This window comes from Cynocephalus volans, chromosome 7 (genome assembly GCF_027409185.1).
Source record: "Cynocephalus volans isolate mCynVol1 chromosome 7, mCynVol1.pri, whole genome shotgun sequence".
In the NCBI taxonomy this organism is placed as follows: domain Eukaryota; kingdom Metazoa; phylum Chordata; class Mammalia; order Dermoptera; family Cynocephalidae; genus Cynocephalus; species Cynocephalus volans.
This window is the reverse complement of record NC_084466.1, coordinates 77754991-77781083: the sequence shown is the minus strand read 5'-3', so window position 1 is coordinate 77781083 and position 26093 is coordinate 77754991. Positions and strand designations below refer to the sequence as shown.

General features: G+C 40.7%; 1 protein-coding gene and 1 non-coding gene across 5 annotated transcripts; both read right to left on the bottom strand.

Moving 5' to 3' along the window:
• Nucleotides 1-870: 870 nt before the first annotated feature.
• N4BP2L1 (NEDD4 binding protein 2 like 1) lies at nt 871-25052 on the bottom strand. Of its 4 annotated transcripts, XM_063102503.1 has the most exons (6): nt 24797-25052; nt 5885-6012; nt 5483-5571; nt 3347-3415; nt 2295-2345; nt 871-1855 (listed from the first exon to the last, which is right to left on the bottom strand). In XM_063102503.1, the coding sequence occupies exons 1-6, from the start codon at nt 24961-24963 to the stop codon at nt 1826-1828; spliced, it is 534 nt and encodes a 177-aa protein (XP_062958573.1). In that variant the 5' UTR covers nt 24964-25052; the 3' UTR covers nt 871-1825. The 4 variants fall into 4 exon arrangements, with proteins under 4 accessions (XP_062958573.1, XP_062958576.1, XP_062958575.1 ...); XM_063102506.1 differs by lacking the exon at nt 3347-3415 and adding an exon at nt 3465-3541 and having other exon boundaries at nt 871-2345; XM_063102505.1 differs by lacking the exon at nt 5483-5571.
• LOC134382862 (small nucleolar RNA SNORA16B/SNORA16A family) lies at nt 16074-16210 on the bottom strand. The gene has a single exon (XR_010024124.1). It is a non-coding gene; the product is annotated as a small nucleolar RNA SNORA16B/SNORA16A family (small nucleolar RNA).
• Nucleotides 25053-26093: the final 1041 nt, after the last annotated feature.

Below are 26093 nucleotides of genomic sequence, written 5' to 3'. Positions count from 1 at the left end.
ATATGGAACGCTTGCTAGCTCTGTGAATGAGGCACACAGTAATACACAAAACAATACAAGTTAATGGGTGTCCAAAATGTCACATAAGTCAGGAGCGATGGTTGTTGAGAGGAAAAATAGATTACTTCTAGATGGGGTAAAGTTGGCAGTATTTACTTAATTATTTTTATGCTTCCAAACCAAGTGTTTCAGGAGTCATCTAGGAAAAGAAGAGGCATAAATAGACCAGGAAACTATTCTTCAATGCTGTGTGAAAGTTCTGGATCTGTAACCCAGAGCCACTTCTCCATAGTGGTCACTCACTCAACCCAAGTGAACCAAAAACCCAAAGCAGAGAGCCAGGAGGGCTTGGATCTGGCTGTTTTGACTGCTGGGGAATCAAGAAGGTAATTCCCAGTTTGGGCTCTGCCATTTCTCCCCTCTGCTAACCTAGATGAGTCAGGCCACCCGTACTGAGCTGGTTCTGCAGTAACTGTATTGACTAAGATACCCAGGATCACCTGGGCCTGGAAAATAGGAATATTATTAGTTTCAGCCAAACTTTGTTAAAGATAATATCAATTTTTTAAATGTTAAGAGAAAATGACAGATGCACTGCTGGTAGTCTTAAAGATGCTGAGTAGATTTCAGTAATGTCAGATAATGGAATGTTAAAGTAAAATAGTCTTTCTAATGTGCACAGATCAAATTATATAAGCAAGTAAAATAGACAGTTGCTTTTGTCTTGACCTTTATGCCTCCTATTTATTAAAGAAAACTGGTAAATAAGCTTATGATATAGAAGAAATTATTATACAGGTGAATTCCTCAGGATTTGGGTAATTAAATGTTTTTATTGTCGAACCAAAAAAAAAATTCAATGACAAGTCCATATAAATGCAGTATCATATACAATTTTCAGTAACCATAAAAGCACCTTTATATAGGACACTTAAAATAATACTTCACAGAACATTAGAAAGAAGCTGTTGGCCAACAAGAAATAGAGCATACATCCTACATGATCTTGTCTATCGTGTTATCACACCAAATTAATCTGACTCCAACCTGTTGGAATTTAATTTGGATTCATAAATTTGGAATTTAATTTTAATTATCGGTATAAGAGGGACATTCCAGACTTGTGATAGCACTTTGTCTTAATGCCACATAAAACATCAAGATTGCTCGTCATATAATGAGCATAGTTTTTACACATCCCTGTATGATCTATATCCTGGGGTGCTTGATTTCTTGTACTCCCGTATATTTGGGCTGCCAACTAATTACACACATTTGTAGGCATGATTTTAGAAATCGGTTTTCCTTTTAAAAATCAATGTTTTGTGAAGACAGACACTTTGTTTACACTGTTAGCACAACAGCAAAAAGTTAGGTTTAATCCTATTGAATAAAGTGGTTAAAACACAAGGTACGACTTTATAAATGATGCTGATTTTCCCTCAGTGGCTTATATAGCTATTAGGGATTAGACATTTTTACAATGATATTAAAATAAAGGAATAACTTCCCAAAGTGTCTACTTTGAGGAACCATGTTCCCTTAGATGGGTACTTTCTAGCAGTTTTAAAGGAAAATCAGTATCATCAGAGGAGCACACCTCACATTTGTGGATACACAGACTATCAAAGTAGCAACGGCGCTAAAACTTTTCCTGCCTCCCACTTTTCCTCCCTCACCTTTCCAACTTTTCTGATCGAGATGAATTTCTTGAAAAAATAAATAGATTACTTCAGAGAAAGTTGTACTGAAGCTTATATATAATATAAACACTTTATTTCATTTATGAACATATATAACTATGATTATGTTCTTGGGTATGTTCTCAGGTTTCGGTTTCAAATTCATTCTTTCCCTAGAGAAAGAGACTTTGTTCAATCGAATCTGCAGAATTCCCAGCATCAGACCATGCATATAGGTGCACTTTAACAAATGCTAGTTAAAGATAATGAACATAATGACTTCTCAGAAACTTTTGGGCTCCACTATTTACACTGGAATTAGAGCTCTGACTAAAACCAAAGAATACCAAATATTGAAGTAAAAACTGATTTAGGAAAATTTTGAATGGCTATAAGATAGGCCTCTAATATCCATGGTGACAGCCACCCCTTCTGTTAAAGGATCCCTCATTTGTGAAGCTGCCATGAGCCCTCCGGTTTGGAACCTCTGTGTAGGTATTCCAGTGTCCTGCACCATTGGAAGGCAATGCATTATTCCTGTCCTGGTTTCTGTTCATTCTGCTTGGTTTTTCTGCATGAAGCACACTATGAAAGGTAACACCATGTTCATACCGTTCTTTCATTCGGTGTATTTTTTCTCTTGGGACTCCATGGATGTTTCTTCTACATGGAAAAATGCAAACATTTAGTAAAGGCAGGATATTAAAATTAGTTACTTGTATTTTACAAGTCCTGTATTATTGCATAGATATTGCATGCCCTAGTCTCAGTACTTAACTCTGGCAAAAGCATAATGTCTTGCTACATAGTTATCTTTCAGGCTCAACTATTTTTCATGCTGCCTGCATACCCCCAAGCTACCCAGGAGCTAGGAGGGAGCTGATGTTTCAGGAGTGCTTTGTTTCTGGCAATCTCAACTATGTACTTCAAGACATAAAAGAACACCATGAGGTTTTTTTTAAATCATATCTATTATCAATTTACATCATGCACATATCTATTATCAATTTACATCAACTAGTCCTTGATACTTCTAAGAGATGCTTATTAAAACAATCTTAAATTTTAGTGGGCACAAGAATTAACTGGGGATATAGTTAGAAATGTAATTACCAGAGATTCCTACTACTGAATGGAGTCCATGAACTAGGATTTTAACAACTATCTCACGCGATTCTGGTGGGAGTGGCCTACAGACCCACGTTGGAAACACTATCTGCTTATATAACCATACGATGAACTGGCCTTACTCATAGAAAGTAAATTCTGATCTCACTGGTTACTTTAAGTCATTGACATTATCACATAAAACAGTGAATATCAGAACCCATGCATTCAATCAACAAGTTAGCATTACTTGGACATTTACTGCTTTATAAATTAGAAGCAATATCTAAACCATAAATAAACCACAGAGTGTTGAACAGCTAAAGGTATTTATTTAGCCTAAACGCAAAAACAACATTGACATGTGCAATCCCAAGCAGACAAAAGTGCTTTTAAATGTTCATTAATAAAGAAGCATTTTAGCAGAATGTTAAATGCATCCTTTCAAAGGATCAAGTTCAAGCCAAGATTTAGCATTTAGCATTATATTAGAAAACTGACCCAAAACTAAAGTCTTCACATTAATAATTCCAAAGTTATCAATTTCTAAGAATTACCATTTCTGGCCTGAAAACTACCATGTCCATTTCCAGCCTGAAAAGATTCTTTTGTTCGGTCTGAAATACCTGAAAATAGCAGGATACATAATGAGGAACTAGAAAAACAAAGAAGTACCTTGCTAACTCTTGAACGTTGAATTTCCAGCGAGTGTCAGGTTCTCGGAATATAACTTCATAGTTATTTTCAAGTGCCTGATTTTTCAAAAGTACATAAAACATTGAAGACATAGTATGTATGTTTGGGAATGTTTATGCTGCCATTTAACATTTACTACAAATCTTTTCTAAAATTGCTTTACCAGTAATCCAGTGCCTTAATTTATCTTAATAAATGCAGTTGGTTCCTTCTCACACTTAGCCACTCTCAGATCATATTATGGTACCCAGTGATAAATTTTGGTCAATTTTATCTATAGTATGTAGGAAAATTGTAAAGGTTTTTGTTTTGGACATCTTTAAAAACAGATGACTGAACTAAGTTTAAGACGTCCTCAACACAGATATGACAGTGAACTCAGTGGCTTCTCGGAGCTGCTTATGTGATTATTACAGATTTAGTTGTCAGATGCCTTGTCCTGTTCCTCATGCCTTGCTTTAAAAAATAAAGGAACATAGCTAATGAAATAAAAGTGATTTCCACATACTTTACATAACCTTCCCTTCAAAAGTAGATTTCCTTGCTATGTAATACAGTTTGGCTCAATGCACAGTGTCCCATTTCCTTGAGTTTAGAAAACTATTACTATTTCATACAAACATCCAAATATTCTTTTCATTCGTGAATTACTACTTTATCTCAAACTGAACTTTCTATTATTACTATTGTTTATTGTGTTATAAAATACAGAATGAAAAGAGCTAAGTAGAAAGATCTCTTCATTCTTTAGATAGACACTTCTAATTAGGGAAGGATTCAAATATCATATCTGGAAAACGTCTAATTTCTGAGTCTAATTAATAGCTGTGGATGGCTGAAAAAACATTGTACGTATCCAGAAAATAAAAAGTAAAATGACTTCCCTTAAGCCACTCTCAGATAATCCCTAACTCTTGGTTTTAAGTTGTGCCTTAATTAATGCGACTCTTCATGTCCCTGTTCATTTCTCGCCCAAGTGGACGGTCCATCATGAAGTGAAGTAACCACAAGTTAATGCTCATTCTTTCTTCCACTCGCCAAAGTCCCACAACCGGAGCCGAAGTAGAACTGATGAAAGTATCATTAGAGAAAAGCACACCTGTGGTTATGCTATTTTGCCCAAAATTTCAAAAGAAGCCTAAAAATAGATTGCCATGAGCCCAGTTTGGGAGGTATTTACTCCACAATTTACCAAGTAGGGACTCAGCTGTCTGCTTCCTGCCCCACCCTGTATGTTTCTGGATCTTTTCTCCTTTCTATACCCAATCTTTCCTCCTCCTTATTTATAAACTTACTTTATTATCATAAGAGATGAAGTACATCTGAAAAAGATCAAATGTACTTCAAAATTAAAGAATAATGTGCACATTGTTACATTCAACTTACTGTCCTTTTCTATTCATTGTGACCATGGAGAGCTGAGTTATATGTGTATTTATATTTGTATATAAATACATATATACATATATAGGTGTGTGTATGTATATATGCATATTTGTCTTCATAAAGTTACAGTTTTAATCCTAAATCTGTTTTTCAACTAAAAAATTCTGTTGTTCCTGGAAGTCCCAGGCAGCAACAGTACACAGTGCTGAACTGCCCGGCTTGCCAAAGGCAGAACTGTCCTGTTATAACCTGTAATTCCGCTAGTAGCGTCATTTAGTCCAATATTTCTCTACAAGTTTCAGTGGGTGTTCCTCTGTAGGCCTCCCCTTGGGAAAATAACCAAGATGGAAAAGCTATCAAGAATTCAGACCAACAACCATTTACCAAAGACTATTTACAAATTGTACCTCATGGTGAGATCAGCATCTCAGCAAATTTCAGGCACTGAACAGCAGAAAAACCTAAAATAAAACCTCTTTACCTGCTCCCTGGGAGAACTACTGTTAGTAAATATAAAATTATGGAAGATCAGGAAAAAAGGAAAGAACAAATGTTTCAACTTTCTCACAAAATGTCCATAACTGAAAATTCAGAATGATACTTCTTCCTACCATGACTGCATAGGGCTTCATTTCCCAGGCGTGGAGGTTGGTATTATCAATAATAATGGGGGATATGCCATTCCTCATTGCTTTTCTGGCTGCAACACAATGTTATATAACAGTGAACAACATGTAACAATCAGAGAAAAGGGCGAGCGTAATCCATATTTTGTCATCTTTATTACAGGATGTCCTCATTACACAACTTTAATGCCACCTATTTCAGAACCCATTATCAACAATTTTCTTTTTCCTGGAATCTAAGGAGGTTACACTCTGGCATTCTTTTTTGAGGGGAAAAAATGGCAGAATTTTTGATTAAGCTTCTTCCATAAAATTTATACATTCTGCAGCAGCTACTATCTATATGCAGAATAGGGTTTCCCGGGAGTTTGGAAAGGAATTTGTCACCTCTTTTCTGGTTCCATTCATGAGCTTCCTCCAGGAAGTCAGGATTGAACTCATAGGCACCATCTTCCCTGAAGAAAAAATCATCCGTGCTGAAAATCAGGGCCCTGGGAAAGTCATGTTGCAATTGTCTGGAAAGTGGAGAAATGAAAGAGAGTTTTTTATTATATGCATGGTCACAGTAGAAATGATTTCCTTCCATCACTAACATTTAGCAGTTTATAATTCTGAGACCACCAGGTTTTGAGTTGTTGAACTTCAATTTAAAAAGAGAGATTGTTATTATCTCTAGATGGCATCACTTCCTAACAGGTGGCAGGAGAGGCTGAGAGGCCGCTGTGTGTGTTGCCAACCCTTGGAACTAAGAGGTGCTGGTCACCACCACTGACTTCTGCAGCAACCAGGACTGACTCAAGATGATACTCTGAGGCTAAGCTGAGAGTGACAGCTGACAGGCACCTGTCTCTCCTGCTGAGCACCAGGCCCCATCACCCCTCCTCTCCGCGGCAGCATGGCCCACCTGAGATCTGCCCACGGGAGCCACGCCAGTGCTGCAGCCCTCGGCCCTGAAACTCTTACCTATCCTGGATGCCATGTCCTTGGAGCTCTGTTTTCTATAAAGACGCATCTGGGAAACTAGTTGTTGCTGAGGCATGAAATGTGGGTAAAGGTGATGTGTGTGCGCTATCCTATTAAGTAACATTTTTACATTTTAATAATGACCTAAACCAGATGGAAAAAAAGCACAACAGGAGAAGGAAAGAGTTAGACCCAACATTCCCCATGCCTTCCTAAACCTCTAGACTCTGTGCCTAAACATGAAAACATAACAGAAAAGAAAAACCATCATGAGCACCCCCTTTAAAGCAACAAAACAAGCATATTAAGCTCTGTACAAAATAACTTCAAAGAGATGTTTCCACTTGAAATCCTTACTTGGACCATTTTTGGGCAGAAGGTGGATATTATGGTAGATAGTAACTGGAGAAGTCTCTGTGCCTCCTTTCCTTGTCTGTAAAAATTGAGGAGAGTGTCACCTATCTGGCTAGGTGATGATGGTGATCTACAAACATGGGGAAACACCGAGTACGGCGCCTAACAGTGTACGCTTCTTTCCTTTCTCCCTGCAGCGCCCCCAGTGTAATTCTAACTTCAAAGTCAACCAGCAAATAGAAAATATGGCTACATGGGATAAGATGCTATTTAAACGCTGAAGGAAAAAAAGGTTAGCGAATGACCAGGGCAGGAAATGCAAAGAGAAAACAGAGCTATCCAACTCCTTTGTTGCTATTGTTCTACATTGAGAAGAATAATCCGGAAAGAAAGGATAAACGTAAGGCACTAGAGCCACAGATGAGTGAGCACCTAAGTGGCTCTGACAGACTTAGATTCCATTCTTGACTCTTTCACTATCCAGGCATGTGACCTTATCTCCCCAAGTTTCTGTTTCCTTAGTCGTAAAACACAGATAATAATCCCTACCTATTAAACAGAGCTTCTAGTAAGACTCAAATGAGGTAAGGTGTGGGAAAACATTTTGTAACCAGTAAGGCACTGTACAAATATAAAGTACTGTTATTTTTAAAATAATAATAACAACAATAAAACCAAATTTTCCAGCCCAAACTGTTAATGGGCCATAGTAATAAAATACATTGAAGTGTTATGTAAAGTAATCTTTGAAGTATTGCAGTGAGTAAGAAAGACATGAAAGACAAAAATAAAGCAAATGCCTCAATCTTCAAAAATGAGTACATATACATTCCAGAAATGGTGTACAAATAAACATCTCTGTCAAAATTCTTCAGAAGGCTTGATAGCATTTAAAAAGGAAAAAAGAGAGAGAGAGGGAGAGAAGGCAGTGCAGATAGCTGAAAAAGTAATTCCAGGGCCGAGCCCGTGGCACACTTGGTAGAGTGCTGCGCTGGGAGCGCGGCAACGCTCCCGCTGCGGGTTCGGATCCTATATAAGAATGACTGGTGCACTCACTAGCTGAGTGCCGGTCACGAAAAAACGACAAAAATAAAAAATAAATAAATAAATAAAATGTATTTATTAAAAAAAAAAAAAAAGTAATTCCAAACCAAACACATTTTCTCTTTTAATGAACTATGGTGGTAAACAGGGAAATTCAATGGACAGAATATCTTGATTTAAACAGGAATATGACAGCTTCTCTTGATAGCCTTGTGGGAAAATGTGGGCCAGAAGATAGTATATTTTAGTATTCAAAGAATATTAATTATCCAACCCATTACACATTTATTGAGCACTTAATATGTGTCAAGTGTTATGCGAAGTGTTAAGGTACAAAAATAAAGTAGCTGCTTTCAAGGAATTCAGAGCCCAGCCAAGGAGCCAGACTCCTCACAGCTGGTGTCACACAGAGCGGACAAAGCGGTACCAGCAGAGCCTGAGAGAACCTAGCGTCAGCAACGCGCTCTGCCAGGGAAGCATTGTAAAGGCCACAACATCTGACATGGACCGTAAGGGATGAGAAAACCACTGCCTCTCGGGGGAGGGTCAAGAGTATGGGAGGAAAGAGAAGGAGGAAGCCAGTGCTTTAGGGCTTGTTATGAGCGAGGGACTGTAGGGAAAACAAGAACAAACACTAAGGGTTAAACGTGGCAAATCACATCTGAAACACGCTGCAATTCAGAGAGCCACACAATTTAAAGAGAAATTTGGCAAGATGGAATATGTCCAGAGAAGAGTGACCAGGTAAACATAAGGCCTAGAAACCATGGAAATCAGGTCAGAGGAGCAAAGATCATCAAAGAAATGTGGGATGTCTAAGGTGAGAACAGAGGACAAAAGTGATTCGTGACAGTCACCCTCAGATGTTGGGAAGTCTGTTGCATGGAAGAAGGAATTAACTCATTTTGTGGGTCAGCAGTTTGGGCTAAGCTCAGCCGGACAGTTCTGCTGATCTCTCCTGGGGTCCCACAGGAGCTACAGGAGCTACCTGACAACGTGAAGTGGGGTCAGAATGGCCCACCCTGGCCTCATTCACATGCTGGTAGTGCTGCCTGTCCACACGGGCTCCTGTCCTCAAGGAGGCTAAGCCAGGCCGCTTCACAGCCGCAGTATTCAAGAGGGCAGTGGGGGACACCCGTGGGCTTCCACCACATCCTGCTGGTCAAAGCAAGTCACCTTGCTGGCCCACACTGAAGGGGTGGGAAAATAGCTTCAACTTCTTGAAGGAAGGGGGGGCAAAAAAATGTGGCCACTTTAAATTTACCACAGACATAGAAAGTGACATGAAAGAAGGGACGTGTATAAAGAGGACCTGATGAAATAAATGTTCCTAGTTTCCATATGAATGTCTATTATTTGACCTTAAAGATACTCAAACTGAAAAGTACAAATCATAAGTCCAAACCTTAACCTCCAATGCTAACAATTATTATAAAGACACCTTAGAAAAAAAACGTAAGGGTAGCACTAGATGCATTTTCAAGTATATATACTTTATATTTGTGAACACTGTACAGTTTTTAAATTATTTTCATCAATATTATTTAGTGTAAACAAATGAAAGCTATGTTCAGAGGTTAAATAACAGTGCATAATTTATTTCTCTTATCTTGTGTGTACCAAATCAAGCAACTATGGAAACTAATTCCAAGATTTTTGGTCCCGGATTTGATAACCCTTCTAAATCTGGTTTTGTTTTCCTATTAACTCTGCCACTCATAGGGTTTTTTGTTGTTGTTTTTAAAACATTTTCAGAGTTGAATTTTTCTTTTCATATACATATCCTTATCTACTCTTGTTTTCCTCTTTATGGTTTATACTATCAAGTGGAAGTTAATACTCCCTAATTTGAATCCTGTTCCTTTCTAGAAAACAAAAAAAACAAAACATAAAACTACTGCCCTTTTTGATTGCAAAATTTTACCTCATATTGTTCGGGACCACTATGGGGAGAGACCACCTTCTCATAGTTTCCTAAGACATCCTGACTACAAGCCTCATAATCCTCCCAACATACAGGCAGACAGAAATATCAGTGGTTTTTGCCTTTCTGGCTCTAATGGATTTTTTTTTTTTTTTGGTCTGTATCAACTTTCTAAATGATCATTTCTTCAAAAACTTATTTTATTTTCCCCTAAATGTTAAATTAGCACTGGCAGCATAGTAGAATCTTGAGTAAGCAGGACAATAAAATCTCTACTCGCTAAATAAAGAACTGATTAAACAGACAATCTTCAGATTCTCAAACTTAAGTGGAAGCAATAAATACCATTCCATCAGCTTCAGAAGTGGTGAGGATAATGCCCCAGCTCTATCTTTCTTTATGGTGGTCAGGAGCCTCATGCATTAGGGAAATTGAGAGAATGGAAATAAAAGAAAGGGAAAAAATAGAAAGACAATTACTTCCACATAACCTTCACCTCCCCCACGTCCCCCCCAAATTCACTTAAAAAGTGAATCACAACTTAAAAATCACAACTACGAGAGAAACTCAGGCACTAATCTTGATTTCACAGCTTATTCTGTATAATTCTTTATTTAATAATAGACAACCATCGGGATATATTTAGATATCTATTCACTCAGTCACTCACTCACTGAGAAAGTCTAACATTGCTACGTAATTTTAATGTGACTCCCAACTTTTTTTTTTTTTTTTTTGGTTTTGGCAGCTGGCCAGTAAGGGTTTCCGAACCAACCTTTTATTATGGAAATTTTCAAACATGCAAAAGTAGATAGGGTAATGTAATCAATCGTCATGTGCCCGTGACCAAGCTTCCACAATTATCATCATACGGCCAATCATGTCTCGTCTACTTCAGGTTTAATTTCATCGAATGTCCCGTCAGTGTTCAGATTTCCCTGGTTATCTCCTAAACGTTTTCCTACAGTTGGTTGGTTTGAATCAGGGGCCAGACAAGATCCACACACTGTATTTGGTTGTCATGTCCCTGTAGCTTTGTTTATTCTATAGTTTTCTTTATCCTTTTTATTTCCACCAGCCTGAACTTTTTTTCCCCACAACCATTTAGTCAGAAAATATTCACACCCATAGAAATGAGTTGAAAAACAGAATCATGAACGCTGCTTACCCTTCATCTACAGTCACCAGATGTCAACATTTTGCCTCATTTACTTTGTCTCTTACATACACATTTTTGATGAATCACATGAAAATAAGTGGCAGACCATGACACTTCATTCTTAAATTTTGTCAAGTATCTCCTAAGAATAAGTACATCCTCCTACACAACCACAATACGATTATCACATCTAAAAAATCAACATTAATTCATAATGGCTAATGTTAGATTTTAAAATTTAAATATTTAAAATTTCCCCGATGGTTCCCAAAAATATTTCCCAAAAATAGATTTCAAGTACCACATTTGGTTATTACGTCTCATTAGTGCCTTTTTTGTTTTTGTTTTTGTTGTTTTTGTTTTGTTTTTTGGTGCCTGGCCAGTCTTTTCATCTAGAACTATCCTCATGCCCTTTTGGTTTCTCTAGTTGGCTTGAGAATGCCCCACATTCTGAGTTTGTCTAGTTATTTCCTCGTGATTAGATCCAGGTTAAACATTTTCGGAAGCAAAGTGCAGAGGTGATATTTGTGTACTTCTGATTGCACGTGGAGACAGTTTGTGTCATGCAAAGTTTGACCAGCTGGCTGTCAGGTTGTGTCAGCTAGACCTCTCCATTCTATCCAGTAACGTGTTGGGGTGGAACTGTGAGACCGCCATCCTGATCCTGTTCTCCAACCAAATTTTCCTCAACGACCTTTACATCTATTCTCTGATCACTGCCTGAATCAATTATTACACTGGGAATCACAGAAGTTTGATTTTCTCATTCTGTAAGTTCTTCTAGTAGGTGAAACTTGTAAAGAAGAGCTTTCTTTCACCCTCCCCTTTTCATAATCTTTACCATCGTTATTCTTTTCTTTTCGGGGGGGGGTGGCTTGCTGGTACAGAGATCTGAACCCAGGATCTTGGTGACATAAGGCTGTGCTCTAACCATCATTATTCTTTATGATGCTCAAATTGTCCCAAATTTGACCAGTAGGTACCCGCTCCAGTTGGCTCCTGTACTGTTGTTGACACAAACCTTAAAAATATTTTTTCCTTTTAATTAGCAAAGAAATTCATATTCACTACAGAAAATATGGAAACAAAAGTGCAAAAAAGGAGGGTTCTTATATTCCCCCATCTAAAAATTATTGTTATAAACATTTTAGTCTTCTTTCCAGGGTTGAGATATATATATAATTTATTTTTATTTTGTCTCTTGTTTTGTTACATAGAAACAGGAAAATAATGTAGAGCATACCAAGTTTTACCAAACTTCTTTCATAGCAAATTATTTACCACTTCATAAAATATTTTTCTATGACATTATTTTTAATGATATGGCATGCTTATACTTATTCATATGGATGTACCATAATTTTCTTAGCCAATGCTCTATGGTTGTGCATTTAGTTTGTCACCAACTTCTTTGATTACCGGCAAGATTAAATATTTTTCTCCTGTGTCTTGGCCATTTAGATATTTTGTGAATTGCGTTTTGTGAATTGCATGTCCTTTGTCTGATTGTTAATTGCCTCCTTATTGGGAGGTTTATCTCTCTTATTGAATGTCAATTTCTTATTGAGTACAGAAATTGCTTTTTAATTTTGTTTATAATAATCTCTAACATAAAAGTCTACATTTTAAAAAATTTTGTCATCACATATATTCATCCTTTATTTTTGAATTTATGCCTTTGACAGTGCATTTAGAAGTCTATCTCACCCCAAGATTATGTAAATATGTCTGCATTCTATTACATTTTCCTCAATCCATCTAAAATGTTATGTTGGTATATGGAATTGCTTAGGTATCTAATTGATTTTTTTTTCCACATGGTTACCTGGTTATCCCAAAACCACTGACTAAATAACTCATTAATTCCCCATTGTTTTGAAATACTTTTTATTACATTCTAAATAATATATATAATTAGAGGTGTTATTGGACTTTTTATTTTGTTCTACCAAGCTGGATGTGTAAGTTTTTATTCATTATTTTCTTTTCTAATATTTTCTTATTTTCTTGATTATATTCAGTAGTCAAGAATCTTTCCTTTAATCCTTTCTTGTCTTATTTTGTTGGAGAGGCAGTTATGAAAAATATCAAATAAAAGTATATCCCCTTCTTGTTGTTTTTGATTCTTCTCATGGTTGGCTAAAGTTGGTTATTCCAATAGATTTTCTTTTCTTTTCTTTTCTTTCCAGGGGAGCTAAGCACTGAGTAAAGAACTTGGCATATATTATTTCTACTTATACTTTATAATAATTTTATGAAGTAAACAATATTTTCTCCAGTTTATAGAGAAAGAAACTAGGGATTTTAGAGCTTAAATAACTAGAGTAAGTTTACACAGCTTGGATGTGGTGCTGCCAGAATTTTACCTCAGGTCTATACAAACTCAGGGCACATGATTGTTATATATTTCATATGTTTTTGTGGATCTGAGAAAAGCCCTTCTGTTGTCCTAACACATTAGCAAGTTGGCTGGATGAGAATTACTGGATTACGGTCTTTTTTCACAGACATTTATAGTTCAAATTTGTTTTGGTTAGAAGTGGGTTCAACTACATTGAACAGAAACCCCGCATAACAGTGGCTTAAATAAAATTAAGATTTATATATCTCACATGTGAAAAAAAATCCAGAGGTAAAATCCAGGGCTGGTATCACAACTCCATGATAACATGGACCTGAAAGTTTACCATCCGTCCTAGCACATGGCTTCCATTCTTTTTTTTTTTTTTTTTTTTTTTGTGGCTGGCCAGTATGAGGGTTTGAACACTTGACCTTGGCGCATTGGTGTTTTCAGCACCACACTCTAACCAAGTGGCTTCCATGCTTAAGGGGCCTCCCAGTGGGCACACGACGCCACTGCAGCTCCAGCCTTCACATCCACATTCTACATGGCAACTGGGCACATTGCCACACCCAATAAAACAGAGTTGCTGAGGAGGAAAGGAGAGTTAACTAACAGCTTCTGCAACAGCCTTACCAGGATATGTCTAGGTTTTGAATTGATTTTTTACCACTTCTGAGTCTTCAGCTCAGAAATATGTTCTAGTATGTCTGTAATTGTTGCCTTTGTTATATTTATTCTCATATTTATCTTCTTTATTACTGTTTGATTTTCTGCTCATCTCTATCTTTAACAGATTTTAAAATTCCAACATTTACTTTAGATTCTTTTTTAAATATACATCTCATTTAGCTTTTTAATTTTCTGCTTCTTAGCCAACTCCCTTCATATTTTAGACTCCTTACCATTTTTCCTTATTCTTTTATATCATAGGGAGGAATTTTTGAGAAAAAAATTTAATATATAAAAAGGCAAAATGAATAATACTTCAAGCCTGTATACCCACCACCTGGAGCTGATAATCATTAACATTTTCTCACCATTTGTTTTATTGGCTTAAAATTCAACCACCCTCTACCTTAAGTCTGACATTTCCAAACACTTGTACCAGGCTTCCGTCTCCCCTTTCCACAGTACCTATTGCCTCCTAACATATTATTTCCTTATATTTCACATCTGTTTCCCCACCTTTGGTATATACGGTCCACAGAGGCAGGATCTTTGTTTTGTTCACTAATGATTACCAAGTACCTAGAACACTGCCTAGAACATAGTAGACACTCAGTAAATATTTGTTGAATGAAAAAATGAAGGAGCATTACATTTTTTTAGATCCATTCGTGTCGATATAACAGACTTAGTTCATTCCTTTTCTTTTTTTTTCTTAACTTTGTGGGATGAAGCCTATTCCTTTTAACTCCATCACCAGCAAAATAATATACACAGCTAACATTTTTTAAGAGCTTATTGTTTACTAAACACTATTCTAAGTGCTTTACATTTCTCATATGATGTTCAAATCAACCTGGGAGACAAGTAGTTATTAATCCCCATGTTACAGATGAAGAAATTAAGACCAGTGATGTTACAGATGAAGAAATTAAGACCAGTGAGTGGTACAGCTGGATTAAACCTAGGCTTCTGGCCCCAGAGAAAAACCTCTATGCTTGCGTTCTATAACATCAATCCTATCTATTTATCCTTTTTTCTAGTGACATCTCGGTTGTTTGCAGTTTCCCTACCATGAACAAGTTTCAGTGAACTTCACTGTGCCTATCTCTTGTGCACATGGGGACGTCTCCTGGAGGTATACACCTCAGGTGGAAGAGTTATGGAATCCTTTGTTTTTTGAGAGAACAGAGCAGATACTGTCTAAAATTGGCTTCTTTCCTACAGAAAATGTTTTTCTGTGATAGAATATACGTTCCATGAAGGCAGAGATTTGTGTTACTTTTGTCTGCTGCTCTATTCTGAGCATCTAGAAGAATGCAAGGGAGGAGGCACATAAGAGATACTCAGTAAATATTTGGTATGAACGGCTCTTGAATGGAATGCTTTCTTGCCCTAAGTATACACTCTTTTTATAGGGTCCCAAACTGTGTGAGGAAAATTTCTACTTTCTCATCTTTATACAATGAGAATTTTATCCACACCTTTAATCCAAGAGAGGATTCTTCTTGGACCCCAGCACTCCCTCTGGATGTTATTGGAATTCTCCTCAAGGACCTTAAACTAGGAGGTAGGAAACAGGTTCCATGACCCAGCAGCCCAAGAAAAGGGAGGGAGGCGAGGCTGTCGATGACTTGGGCATTCTCCCCTGAGGCCTGGTGTGGCCCCCACCTTCCCAGGGCTGCCAACCACCACAGGAGGGCTGAGCCTTGCCCTTAGAGAGACGGGCCTCAATGACTGCCAGCCTTCTGAGGGTCACCAGCCACAGTGGCTGAGGAGACTCCAGTCAAACGTTCAGTCTGTGCCTACTGCTCGCTCTTGCCTTTACCCCTCATGCCTCCAAAGCAGTCCGTGTTCATGAGATCTAAAACCAGGCTCTCGGCCCTCATTAGCACCGGCAGGGTGGCCCCCTTCACTCAATCTAGCAGAAATTCCTGTAGCACCTTGCAGGTGCACAGCACCCTCCCTGAGACCTAGCAGTGGGATCGGCTCCCTGTGTTTGTGTTCTGTTGGTTACTTCAGGCATGCTCAGAATGGGAGAAGGCTGATCGGCCAGCTGCCAAAAAACAAGAACGAAAGAGTCTCGGGGAAGGAACCAGGTGCACCTCGCTCAGCTAACTTTAGCTGTCTCTTCCCAAAGTGTCATAGATCAGCTATAGATAACAGAAGAGCGGATGCACAGGAAAACTGTCACTGTCATTTTGGTCTCTCTCTTGACTGCTGCTTCCATGGGACAGCAGTTGTATCTTTGATCCTAATTTTTCAATCCCTCTTTAATGTAACTATCAGGTGGAGGAGGTGGCGCAGCAAACATTTTCACATGAGAAAAACAGGAGTAGTTTTCTTGTGCACTGAATTGAACTTTGGGGTGAGTGGCTCTATTCTTTATTCCCCCCACTTGCCTATTCTCTATATCTCACTCACTCTTTTACATTTCTCTTTATGGGAATAATCTTTTTGGTTTTGTTCTTTACTCAAGAACCATGCTGACATCTAAGCTTTGACCTCTTAGGAAGCTTCTGGCATTGCCTTGCATTAACAAATTCATTCATCGAGTATTTAGTGAATGCCTACCACGTGCCAGGCCCTCTCTTAGGAGTTGGACAGAACGAAGTTCCTAACATCATAGAATTCACATCACACTTAATAAAGCTTACATTCTAGTAAAATAAATAGGTAATAAATAAGTATATGTGGAAAAGAGAGCCAGGGCACAGGGTTCAGAATGCTGGAGAGATGCTACTGCAGACGGCAGAGAAAGCCCCCCTCAGACCCTCTTTGTCATATCCTTAAAATGTGTGGAAAAAGAACGTTGAAAGACCCTAGGTATCAATCATACTTCAACAGGACTCCCTAGCATCTGTGAAAAACGGATGAAAGTGTGTTTGTCCATGAGCCTTCCTGGGGAGGTAAGACCACTCTGCAGGCTATGACATCCCTGGCTCTCAGAATCAAGTGTGTAGGGCCGAGCCCATGGCGCACTCGGGAGAGTGCGGCCCTGGGAGCGCGGCGACACTCCCGCCGCGGGTTCAGATCCTATATAGGACTGGCCGGTGCACTCACTGGCTGAGTACCGGTCATGTAAAAGACAAAAAAAAGGGCCGAGCCCGTGGCACACTTGGTAGAGTGCTGCGCTGGGAGCGCGGCAACGCTCCCACCGCGGGTTCGGATCCTATATAGGACTGACCAGTGCACTCACTGGCTGAGTGCGGGTCACGAAAAAACGACAAAAAAAATAAATAAATAAATAAAAAGTTACTCTTTAAAAAAAAAAAAGGAATCAAGTGTGTAGTTCTGTCACTATAATGTCCTCATCTAGAAAATGAAAACTGAGCTGGCCGGTCAGTGCACTTGGTTAGAACATGGTGCTGGTACACCAAGGTCAAGGGTTTGGATCCCAAAAAAAAGAAAGCAAGAAAAGAAAGAAATAAAAATGACTACATGCTAGGGTTATTGTGAAGCTCCGGTAAGCCGGTGTCTACAAAGTGCCAGGCAGACCCTCAGCACACAGTAATTTGCTTGCTTTTCTCTCTCCATTTCTCCTGCTCCAGATTCTTACCTTGATGGAAACAGATGGCCTCCCCAAGCCACACACATCATCGGACAGTCTTGTGAAGGAGCAATTAGAAATTAGGCTGGTTTTCCTTCATCGTGCTATTTCCTCAATCCCATAAAGACTATATATCTTTAGATAACCTGGAGTGCTTAAAAATAACTTCCTACTGGGTGCATCTGGAGTCTGAGTTGGCCTAGAAAGGTACCATTATAGAGAAGAGTGCACTGAAATGCCAAGAAGGAGCTAAGGCATTGAGTTGAGTTATCAATATCAGATCATGAAAGCAGATGAGGAAGAGATTTTAAACACCCTTGGGAGCTGGGAGTTGATTACATCTCTTTCCAACACATCGTAATCAGGATAAATATGAATACTTATTTAAACATCTAAATCTCATCTCCTCCCATTGCCCCTAATGGTAATACTTTAATAAAATAATTTCCCTGGTAATAGTTTTTATCTTAGGAAAAACATATCAGTAATGCTGACAAATAATAAAATGTAGCTTCCTTACCCTGACAGCTAAAATCCAGGTTAACTTAGCCCCGCTTAACAGGGACTTTGAGTGTTTCTTCATTACACAACAGATCAAAACCAACCTCATTACCCTGTCACCAGGTCACTCCTTCTAGCTTCTTCCTTTGATGTAGAAGAAAAAGCTCTGGATTGGAAATAAGGAGAACTCATCCCTATGACCTTGATCAAGATGTCTAACTCCTCAGAGCTTAGTGTCTTGGGCTGGGACTAGATTAACTCTGAGGGAGCTTCCTGGGCATTTTCTGAGCTTCTCCTATGAAACTATTTTTCCCCTTTCATTTTTTCATCCATTCCTATCCCCTCTCAAATCATAACCCACACCTGCAGTATTGCCCCTATTCAACAGGGTCTTCTTTCACTGACCAGCAGCTCCCGGAATAGTGGTGGTGAATCTCCTGTACAGCTGGTGACCTTTCCCGTGAGGGGTTATGAACAAATACTGCATTGGACAGTCGTACCCTTCGTTCAACATGCATAGCAGTTACTGTCCTCCTTCATCACAACCCCCAGGGAGGTACTGCAAGGACTCTCAGCAGTGGGGAAAGGAGATTTAGGACCCATCTTAGGAAAATTATGAAAAATAATGAAAAAGTTACTAGCAATTTTCCAAGCAGACCTAAGTGACTACAGTTCTGAGATATCACCTGCCTGATACCCTATTTTGTTATACACAGGCTTGGAAACTTTCTATTTTGATCTTGCTTTTCTTAATGAAAGCCCTGGTCTCATAAATAAAAACACCGTGGTTCCGGCCTGCTGGCTGGGAGCACTGCAGAGCAGAGCATGCCTGGGGCCCCACTACTCACTACTTAGCTAACCTAACTGGCCCCTGCTCTCACTGCTTCCTGTACTCCACTGTTTATTTGGTTGCGAACTATTCCTTTCTCCCCATCTCTGTCTCATCATTGCATCACATTAGAAAAGCATCCTTTCACATCCTTGAAAACTCTAATACCAAGAAAAAGTGAAAAAGTATTTCTCTTGATGGAAAACTCCACGTTCTGCAGACATATAACTGAGGAGAAAAGACAGCTGTCAGGAAGCATCCTCTGAGCCTAACTGAATCCATGTTACAAAGCATTTGTGATGAGGCCAGAAAGAACTAGACCATTGCGAAGAATGCAACATGGACTAGAGCGTGGTTCCCAGACTTCGCTTTGATTGATATGTAAAGATTGAAAAAAATTCCTGGGAAATGACACAAGGTAGACAGCTTTTAATTTTTCAAATCAGGCCATTAAAAAAAAAGAGGGACTACCCTCTATTATTGCCATTTCATTTAAAAAGAATGTTTTTGATGGGGGAGGGGGAAGAGGGAGGAAAAGGAGGAATTGGCAAAGGAACACGAAAATCAACTATACTGTATATTGATAAATTAAAACAAAAAAATATAAAATAAATAAAAAGGATGTTTTAGTGGTATACCCACACAATGGAGTTTTTTATTCAGCTGTAAAAATAATGAAGTTCTGACACATGCTACATGTATGAACCTTGAGAACATTTAGCTAAGTGAAATAAGCCAGACACTAAAAGACAAATTCTGTACGATTCCACACATACGAAGTACTTAGAATTGGCAGATACATAGAGACAGAAAGTAGCTTAGAGATTACCAGGGGGTGGGGGAGGGGAATGAGGAGTTATTGTTTAGTGGGCACAGAGTTTTTGTTCAGGTGACAAAAAAAATTTTAAATAGATAATGGTGATGGTTGCACAACACTGTGAATATAATTAATGTAACTGAAATGTACACTTACAAATGGTTAAAATGGCCAAAACAAGGGGGCATTTTAACACACACACACAGTGAAAAGCACAGAGGTTCGTCCACAGGTGCTTTCATCGAGGTAGGAGGGAAGGACAGGTGCAGATCCAGGTGTCTGTCAGCTCAGCTGTGGAAACAGCGTTAGTTCTGGATCATCTGCTGACAGCAAAAGGGTTTTGGGATTGGAATCTTATTTCTTCTGATGACAGTTCTCTTCTACTCCTTTATCCAGCTTTTAATATTCTCTATGATCTGGCCCTGGCTTTACCTAGTCAATACACTCACTAGGATGAAGGCTCCACTTCAGACAAGCCCAGGACACACCCATCTCTCCCCCACCTCCATCTCCTTACTCATGCTGCTATTCCTTTCCCTTTTGTTCAGCCACGTCCTCCTCATCTTCCAAACAGCTCAAGAACCATCTCCATGTGGAGGAGACTGTCCCTCCCTAACCAGCCTGACTCCCCGGGCCCTGAACATCAGCAGCAGACAAGGTGCGACCCTGCCCACACCTTGCTCACCCTCAGTCTCGCACTAGTCATTGATTTCCATCTGTTAGTCTTCTGTGGGCCTCTTATTTGGCATGAGCCTCACTAAGCAAGTGCTCATAGTCTCATAAGTACTCAGTGAACATGTTACTGTTGATTAGTGGCTAATAATTAACAATAGTTGGTATTTATATAGCACATACATTCCACAGTGCCTCACATACATAATCATAGGGTCAACGTTTACCATAGTATCCGAAATTCACACAATAAACTTATTAATGAAATATTAGCTCCAGTTTAATGAAAAAGAACCTGAGGTGTTAAAGAATTAAGTGACCTATGCTAGTTCATATTGTAATTAATAAAATTAATCAAAATTCATATATATATATTTTTTTTTTTTTTGGTGGATGGCCTGTATGGGGATCTCAACCCTTGACCTTAGTGTTATGAGCACCACGCATAAAATAAAATTTAATGACAATAAACCATTAAAAATCCATCTCCTCATTGGTAAAAGAGTTTTCTAGTATATGTCCAACTGAGAACCAACCTAAAAAAGCCTTTTTATATAGAAAATGACGTTTATTTTCTTTTGGAATAAAAGCTTTGTCACACAAACTGGGTCTATCTAGCCAAGTCATTAACCAAAACTTTTTACTTAATAGTGCCTTTATTTTTACCCTTAAAAAGTTAACAAGCAAGACATAGTTGTGTAGAAAAGTGAGAAAATAAATCAAGGGGGAAAAGTCCATAATTCCACTATCTAAAGTGAACAACTCTCAATAGATATCTACCTTTTCACACATTTTCCCATGAATACATGTAGACCGCTTTCTTTGAAGAGAAAATGGGATGTGTGTGTGTGTGTATCTTTGTAAAAGGCTTTTTAATTAATGGGGGAGAATATATCTGCATGTCAAAAATACATCTATATGTTCCCATTAATGACTTCACGACTGATAAGCCAATCCTCTATTTTTGTACATTTACGTTGGCTCACATTTTTTTCTATCATACAAAAAAACTCTGTGATGAACATTCCAATATCTTCATATACTTGTCCAATTATTTCCACAGGATTAATTCCTGGATCTAGAATTTACAGGTCAATGGTAAGAAACAATTTTTTATTTGTTTTTAAAATGAAATAGAGGTGATAAAATAGATTTAGGGGACATGATAATTTTTTAATACTCTGATGTGTTTAAAATTTTTTAAAACAGATAAAACTCCAACTCTTTTTAAAGAAATTCAAAGAATTTAAAAAGATATTTTCCACACTCCAGCCACTTCAAATTATGAGAACATATAGGTGAAAAGCACAGAAATCTAACATTGATTTGGAAGACAAGACATATCCGAATTTCCAAAAAGATTTTATTAGTATTTTAATCAAATGAGAAATAAAGGTTAAGCAGAAAAAGATAAGCTCACATTTGTAAAAAAAGCAATTTCTTCCGATTTTTAAAGAAAAAAAATTTATTCTGATTTAAGAATACACGTTCATTATAGAAAATTTGGAAAATACATAGAATAGAGAAAATGTGAATTTCCCAGGATCCAACAATACATAAGATAACCTTACAGTTTTACTATTTTCTATACATGTGTATTTTTAAACAATTTGCCATTCTCCTCTCCCACTCCCCACCTCCCAAAAAAGAGGGGAAGACAGCTCCTTGAGGGCCACACCCGTGACTTACTCAACAGCATTTCCTGTTCACTCTGGGCCTCCCTCCCTGCTGAGCTGCGACCCATTTCCTGCTTACTTCCCAGACTTAGATATAAACGCTCAACCCACTCCAAAGCATGCCAAGGCTCCTCTGCTCCCAGAACTGCCAACGCCCAGCGTAACAGGAGAACTCAAAGTCAACTTCCAGCTGCCTTCTTCACTTCAGAGCCAGGCTTCTCTCCAGTTACGATGAAGCTTTATCTCAGCTGAACAACAACTTAAGCAGTAACTAATACCTCTTAAAACCTATATAGCACCTTAAACTTTAAGAAGTCTTCCCATATACATTTAATCTTCACAACAGCCCTCTGAGGCAGACAGAGCAGATATCCCCATTTAACAGAAGAGGAAACTGAGGTACAGAGTGGTTGAGTGAAGAGCATAGCTAGTGAGTGGCAGAGCTTGGATATAAAGCCATAAATTGACTCCAAGATCAGAGTTCTTTACCTAGCCATTATTAGCAAACAATCTTTAATGCTAACAACTGGAAATTAAGAGTCAGAAGGATCTTTAATAAATCCTCTAGCCCAATCGCTTCTTAGTAGTCACATATAAGGAACATAAGGCCCAGAGAAGCTAGGTGATTGCCCAAAGTCGCCAGCTAGTTAGTGATGAAGTGGATCTAAAGGCACAATCTTCACACTCCCGGGCCAGTGTTCACGGCTGTCATCCCTAAAAGAGATGTTCTTTAATAAGCTGGTCTCTCATCCGGTGTCTTCTGCTTAGCCAATGTCAACCACGAATTAAGATCCTAAAAGTGTAAAATGTTAGAGCCAGAAGTGACCTTAAAGACCATCCAGGCCAGCCCACTCGCTTTACAGATGAGGAATGTGAGGTTTGAAAAACTGACGTTCAGTTCTATGCATCCTCCACCCATCATATCATTTCCGTTCCCAGTACAGTTAAAAACAAAGTTTGCCCAAAAATGTGTACTTTCTTTGACACTCAGTGTGATAGGCCACAGAGCAGTAAAGCGAAAGTGAAGTTCAAGAGGATGTGACATTCAGAAAATATTTAGTTAGTGAAATGTACCTACCATGCCTGTATCACAAAATAAGCAAGTTCTGCGGGGTTCCAAGGAGGCTCCCCGACTCCACTGCCATCCCCCACCTCCCACCAAGCTAGAAAGGCGCACTGAAGTGTGTTTGTGTCCTAGCAAAGGGCACCAGTGGCCCTCCAAAAGTCACCCATCCCTTTGGTCTGTGAAAAAGCGGTGATATTCTTCGACTCAAGGCTTCTACTCCAGAAATCAACCAGGAATTCTAACTAAAACTGGCAGCAGGGGCTGGGCGGTTGGCTCACTTGGTAGAGTGTGGTGCTGATAACACCAAGGTCAAGGGTTCAGATCCCCTTACCGGCCAGCCACAAAAACAAAAAAGGGGAAAAACTGGTGACACCTGACCAGGGCTGTCACAGTTCCCTCACACCCAAAGGACTCAGACCCCCCCGCTCCCCAAAGTCACTATCTGGGTCCCATCAAAATTAGCACGTGACTATAGCCACTTGGATTCTTCAGTAGTTGCAGGGTCCTATGCTAGCTTTATCTCTCCAACGAGATGGAAAGCTCTTTGAGGGCAAGGGACCACTTCCTCTATTGAACACCTCCTACATGCCAGACTATGTGCTTGGCAGGCGCCTACCTTCAGGAAACTTAGAAAAAGGTAAACAAAACCATGTGCAAAACTAAGTGCAGTTATAGAGGTGTAAACAGAACGTCAAGGAGCCCAGAGGTGGAGCATCTACTGGCGGGGTGGGGCAGCTGCCAGGTAAGGTAACAGAGCTGAGTCGTAAAGGGCTAATTAGAATCAGTCGGGCAGAGGGAGGCGGGGCAAGCCAGGCAGGCGGGCCAGCGTCAGCCAGGGAAAGGAGAGAAACAGCTTGGTTTAGAGGAGGTGAGCAGTTCAGCGGTGCTGGAACAGCAGGTGCCAGGCGGGGAGTGGTGGGAGTTCAGGCTGGAGCGGTGGGCCCAGCAAGGTGGCAGCAGGAACAAGCCCGCGTAATTCCCGCTGGCCTGGTACGGCGGGGGAGGGGGGCGCTTACGCAACTGGCAAGTGAACGAATTCGGGCGCCCGTGGCGAGGCTCTGTGAATGACGGTCTGTGTGGCGCCGCCAGCCCCCTCCCCCGTGCACCTGTGCGCCTTCGCAGCTGCCAAAGCAAACGCAGGCTGCCTGAAGCCACCAGGTTTTCAAAGCGGGCCGCAAGCCCCCGGGCACGCCCGCAACTGCCCCGGGGCCTCCGGCCCCGGCCCCTCGTTATCCGCTTGGGTTAAAACGCCTGTTGACGCGTCGTGGCGGCTGCCTGCGCGCGAGCGGCTGCCCGGCGCTTTTCTCTGCAGTCGCCACCGGGATTTCTCGAAGAAGAGTCCCTGCGGGCCTCCCCGACCCGGGGCTCGGGAGGCAGGGGCAGCGAAGGCTGCCTCGGCGCGGCTGGCACTGGGCCGGGCACGGCCGCGGGGAAGCGGCCGGTGCCAGCTGGGGCTTGCGCAAGGCGCAGTGCCGAAATCCGTCCTCCCGGGGAAGCCCGGCGGGAAACGAGACGAGCGCCCTCCTCTCCGCGCCCGCGGCCGGGGACGCCAGGGCTGCGGCGGTCCCCAGGGCGGCGGCGGCCGGGCTACCAGCGCAGCCGGGCTCGGGCCGGGGCAGGGGCCGGGGCGGGGGCGCGAGCGGCGCCCGGAAGCGGCTCCGGGCAGGGGCGCGCTCGGCCGGGGCGCTAGGTGGCCCCGGGCCCGCGCGCCGGCGCCCAGGCCAATGTCATTACCTGGCCAGCGTGGTTTTCCCCGAGCCCGGGAGGCCTCGCAGGAGGTAGAGGTGTTTCCTAAAGCTGTGGCGGCGCGGAGGTGTCCCCCGCGGGGGCGGCGGCCGAGACGGCGGCTGCTGCTGCCGGAGGCTCAGCCTCCCAAAAGATTCCAGGAAACTGTCCTCCATGGGGAGGGGGCTGGCTGCCAGAGCCCCGGGTTCCCTGCCCTGAAGTCACGGTCTCGGCCAAAGCTGTTGTTTTTGTGGCTCTCCGGCCATGTGATAGACGGAGGGGCGGGCGCTCGGAGCCCAGCCCCTCCTCCCCGCCCGCCCGCACCGCGCTGCGTGGGAGGGGGCGTCCCTACCTGGCCATCTGCAGACGCGAGGACACTGACAGCCCGGAAAACAGGGCGACGCACCCCTCCACCCCGCTCTCCGCTGTCCTGTGCCCTCCGCCTGGAGGAGGCCCGCCCGCTGTGACACCCTGCCACCGCCAGGCCCTCCTCCTCCACCCCAGCCCAGACCGTCCTAGACCTTGAAAGTGAAATAATTTTAGTTGATTAAAGAACGCAAATGGCATTATGAATGATAACAGTAAAGGACATTGTGTCCCCCAGTTTGTGAGCACCAACATCTGGCTGGTGTACCAAGAGCTGACACCACTCTCCCGGGGCCTGTAACTTTTCTTTTTTTTATCTTTCTTTATCAGCCTGCCAGAAATGTTCTTCGAAAGCTTTGTTGCCTCTACATGAATTTAAATTTCTTCTTCCTCAGAAAAAGCACCCCTTAAAACTCGGATTGATTAATGAACAGTAGCATAAAGACTACTGCCCTGTATCTGCCCTATTGCCACCTGAAAAGACATGGCCTCTCCGGGAACTATTTTGGATCCTGGGAGAAAGTGGCAGAGTCAACTGAAACCATTTATAGAGAAGTGTCTAAGTTCCAGGAACTGGTGAGCGCCCACTGGTTGATGACCACAGAGATATTTCACACTCAAGAGCATGGTCGAGTGACCCTGTTTTCTAGATCAAAATTTAGAATAGGCAGTATTCAAAATTTACACCATCCTGGAAAATCTAGGATATATGGTGGCTTTGGCTATAATGAAAATAGTGAAGTAAAAAAATTTTGTTTCTGGCAGCTAAGGTATGAAAATTATGAAAAGGAACTGTGAAAAAAAAAAAAAGCAACTTCCTTCTAAAACAAAAATCTAGAGATTTCACAGTAAGTAGGGAAGGGCTCTTTGCTGAGAATTTCACCTTCCCCTTGGGCTTCCCCTCTGGGGGTGGTGAAGTGTGGGTGGGAGATGAGCTACT

Coding starts and splice junctions, on each gene's coding strand:
- N4BP2L1 (XM_063102506.1), bottom strand. CDS start 24,963: ATGGAGGACAGTTTCCTGGAATCTTTTGGGAGGCTGAGCCTCCGGCAG. Junction 5,572..5,884: donor TGAATGGAACCAGAAAAGAG/GTGACAAATTCC, acceptor ATTGTGTTGCAG/CCAGAAAAGCAATGAGGAAT. Junction 3,542..5,482: donor TGAAGCCCTATGCAGTCATG/GTAGGAAGAAGT, acceptor TTGAAAAATCAG/GCACTTGAAAATAACTATGA.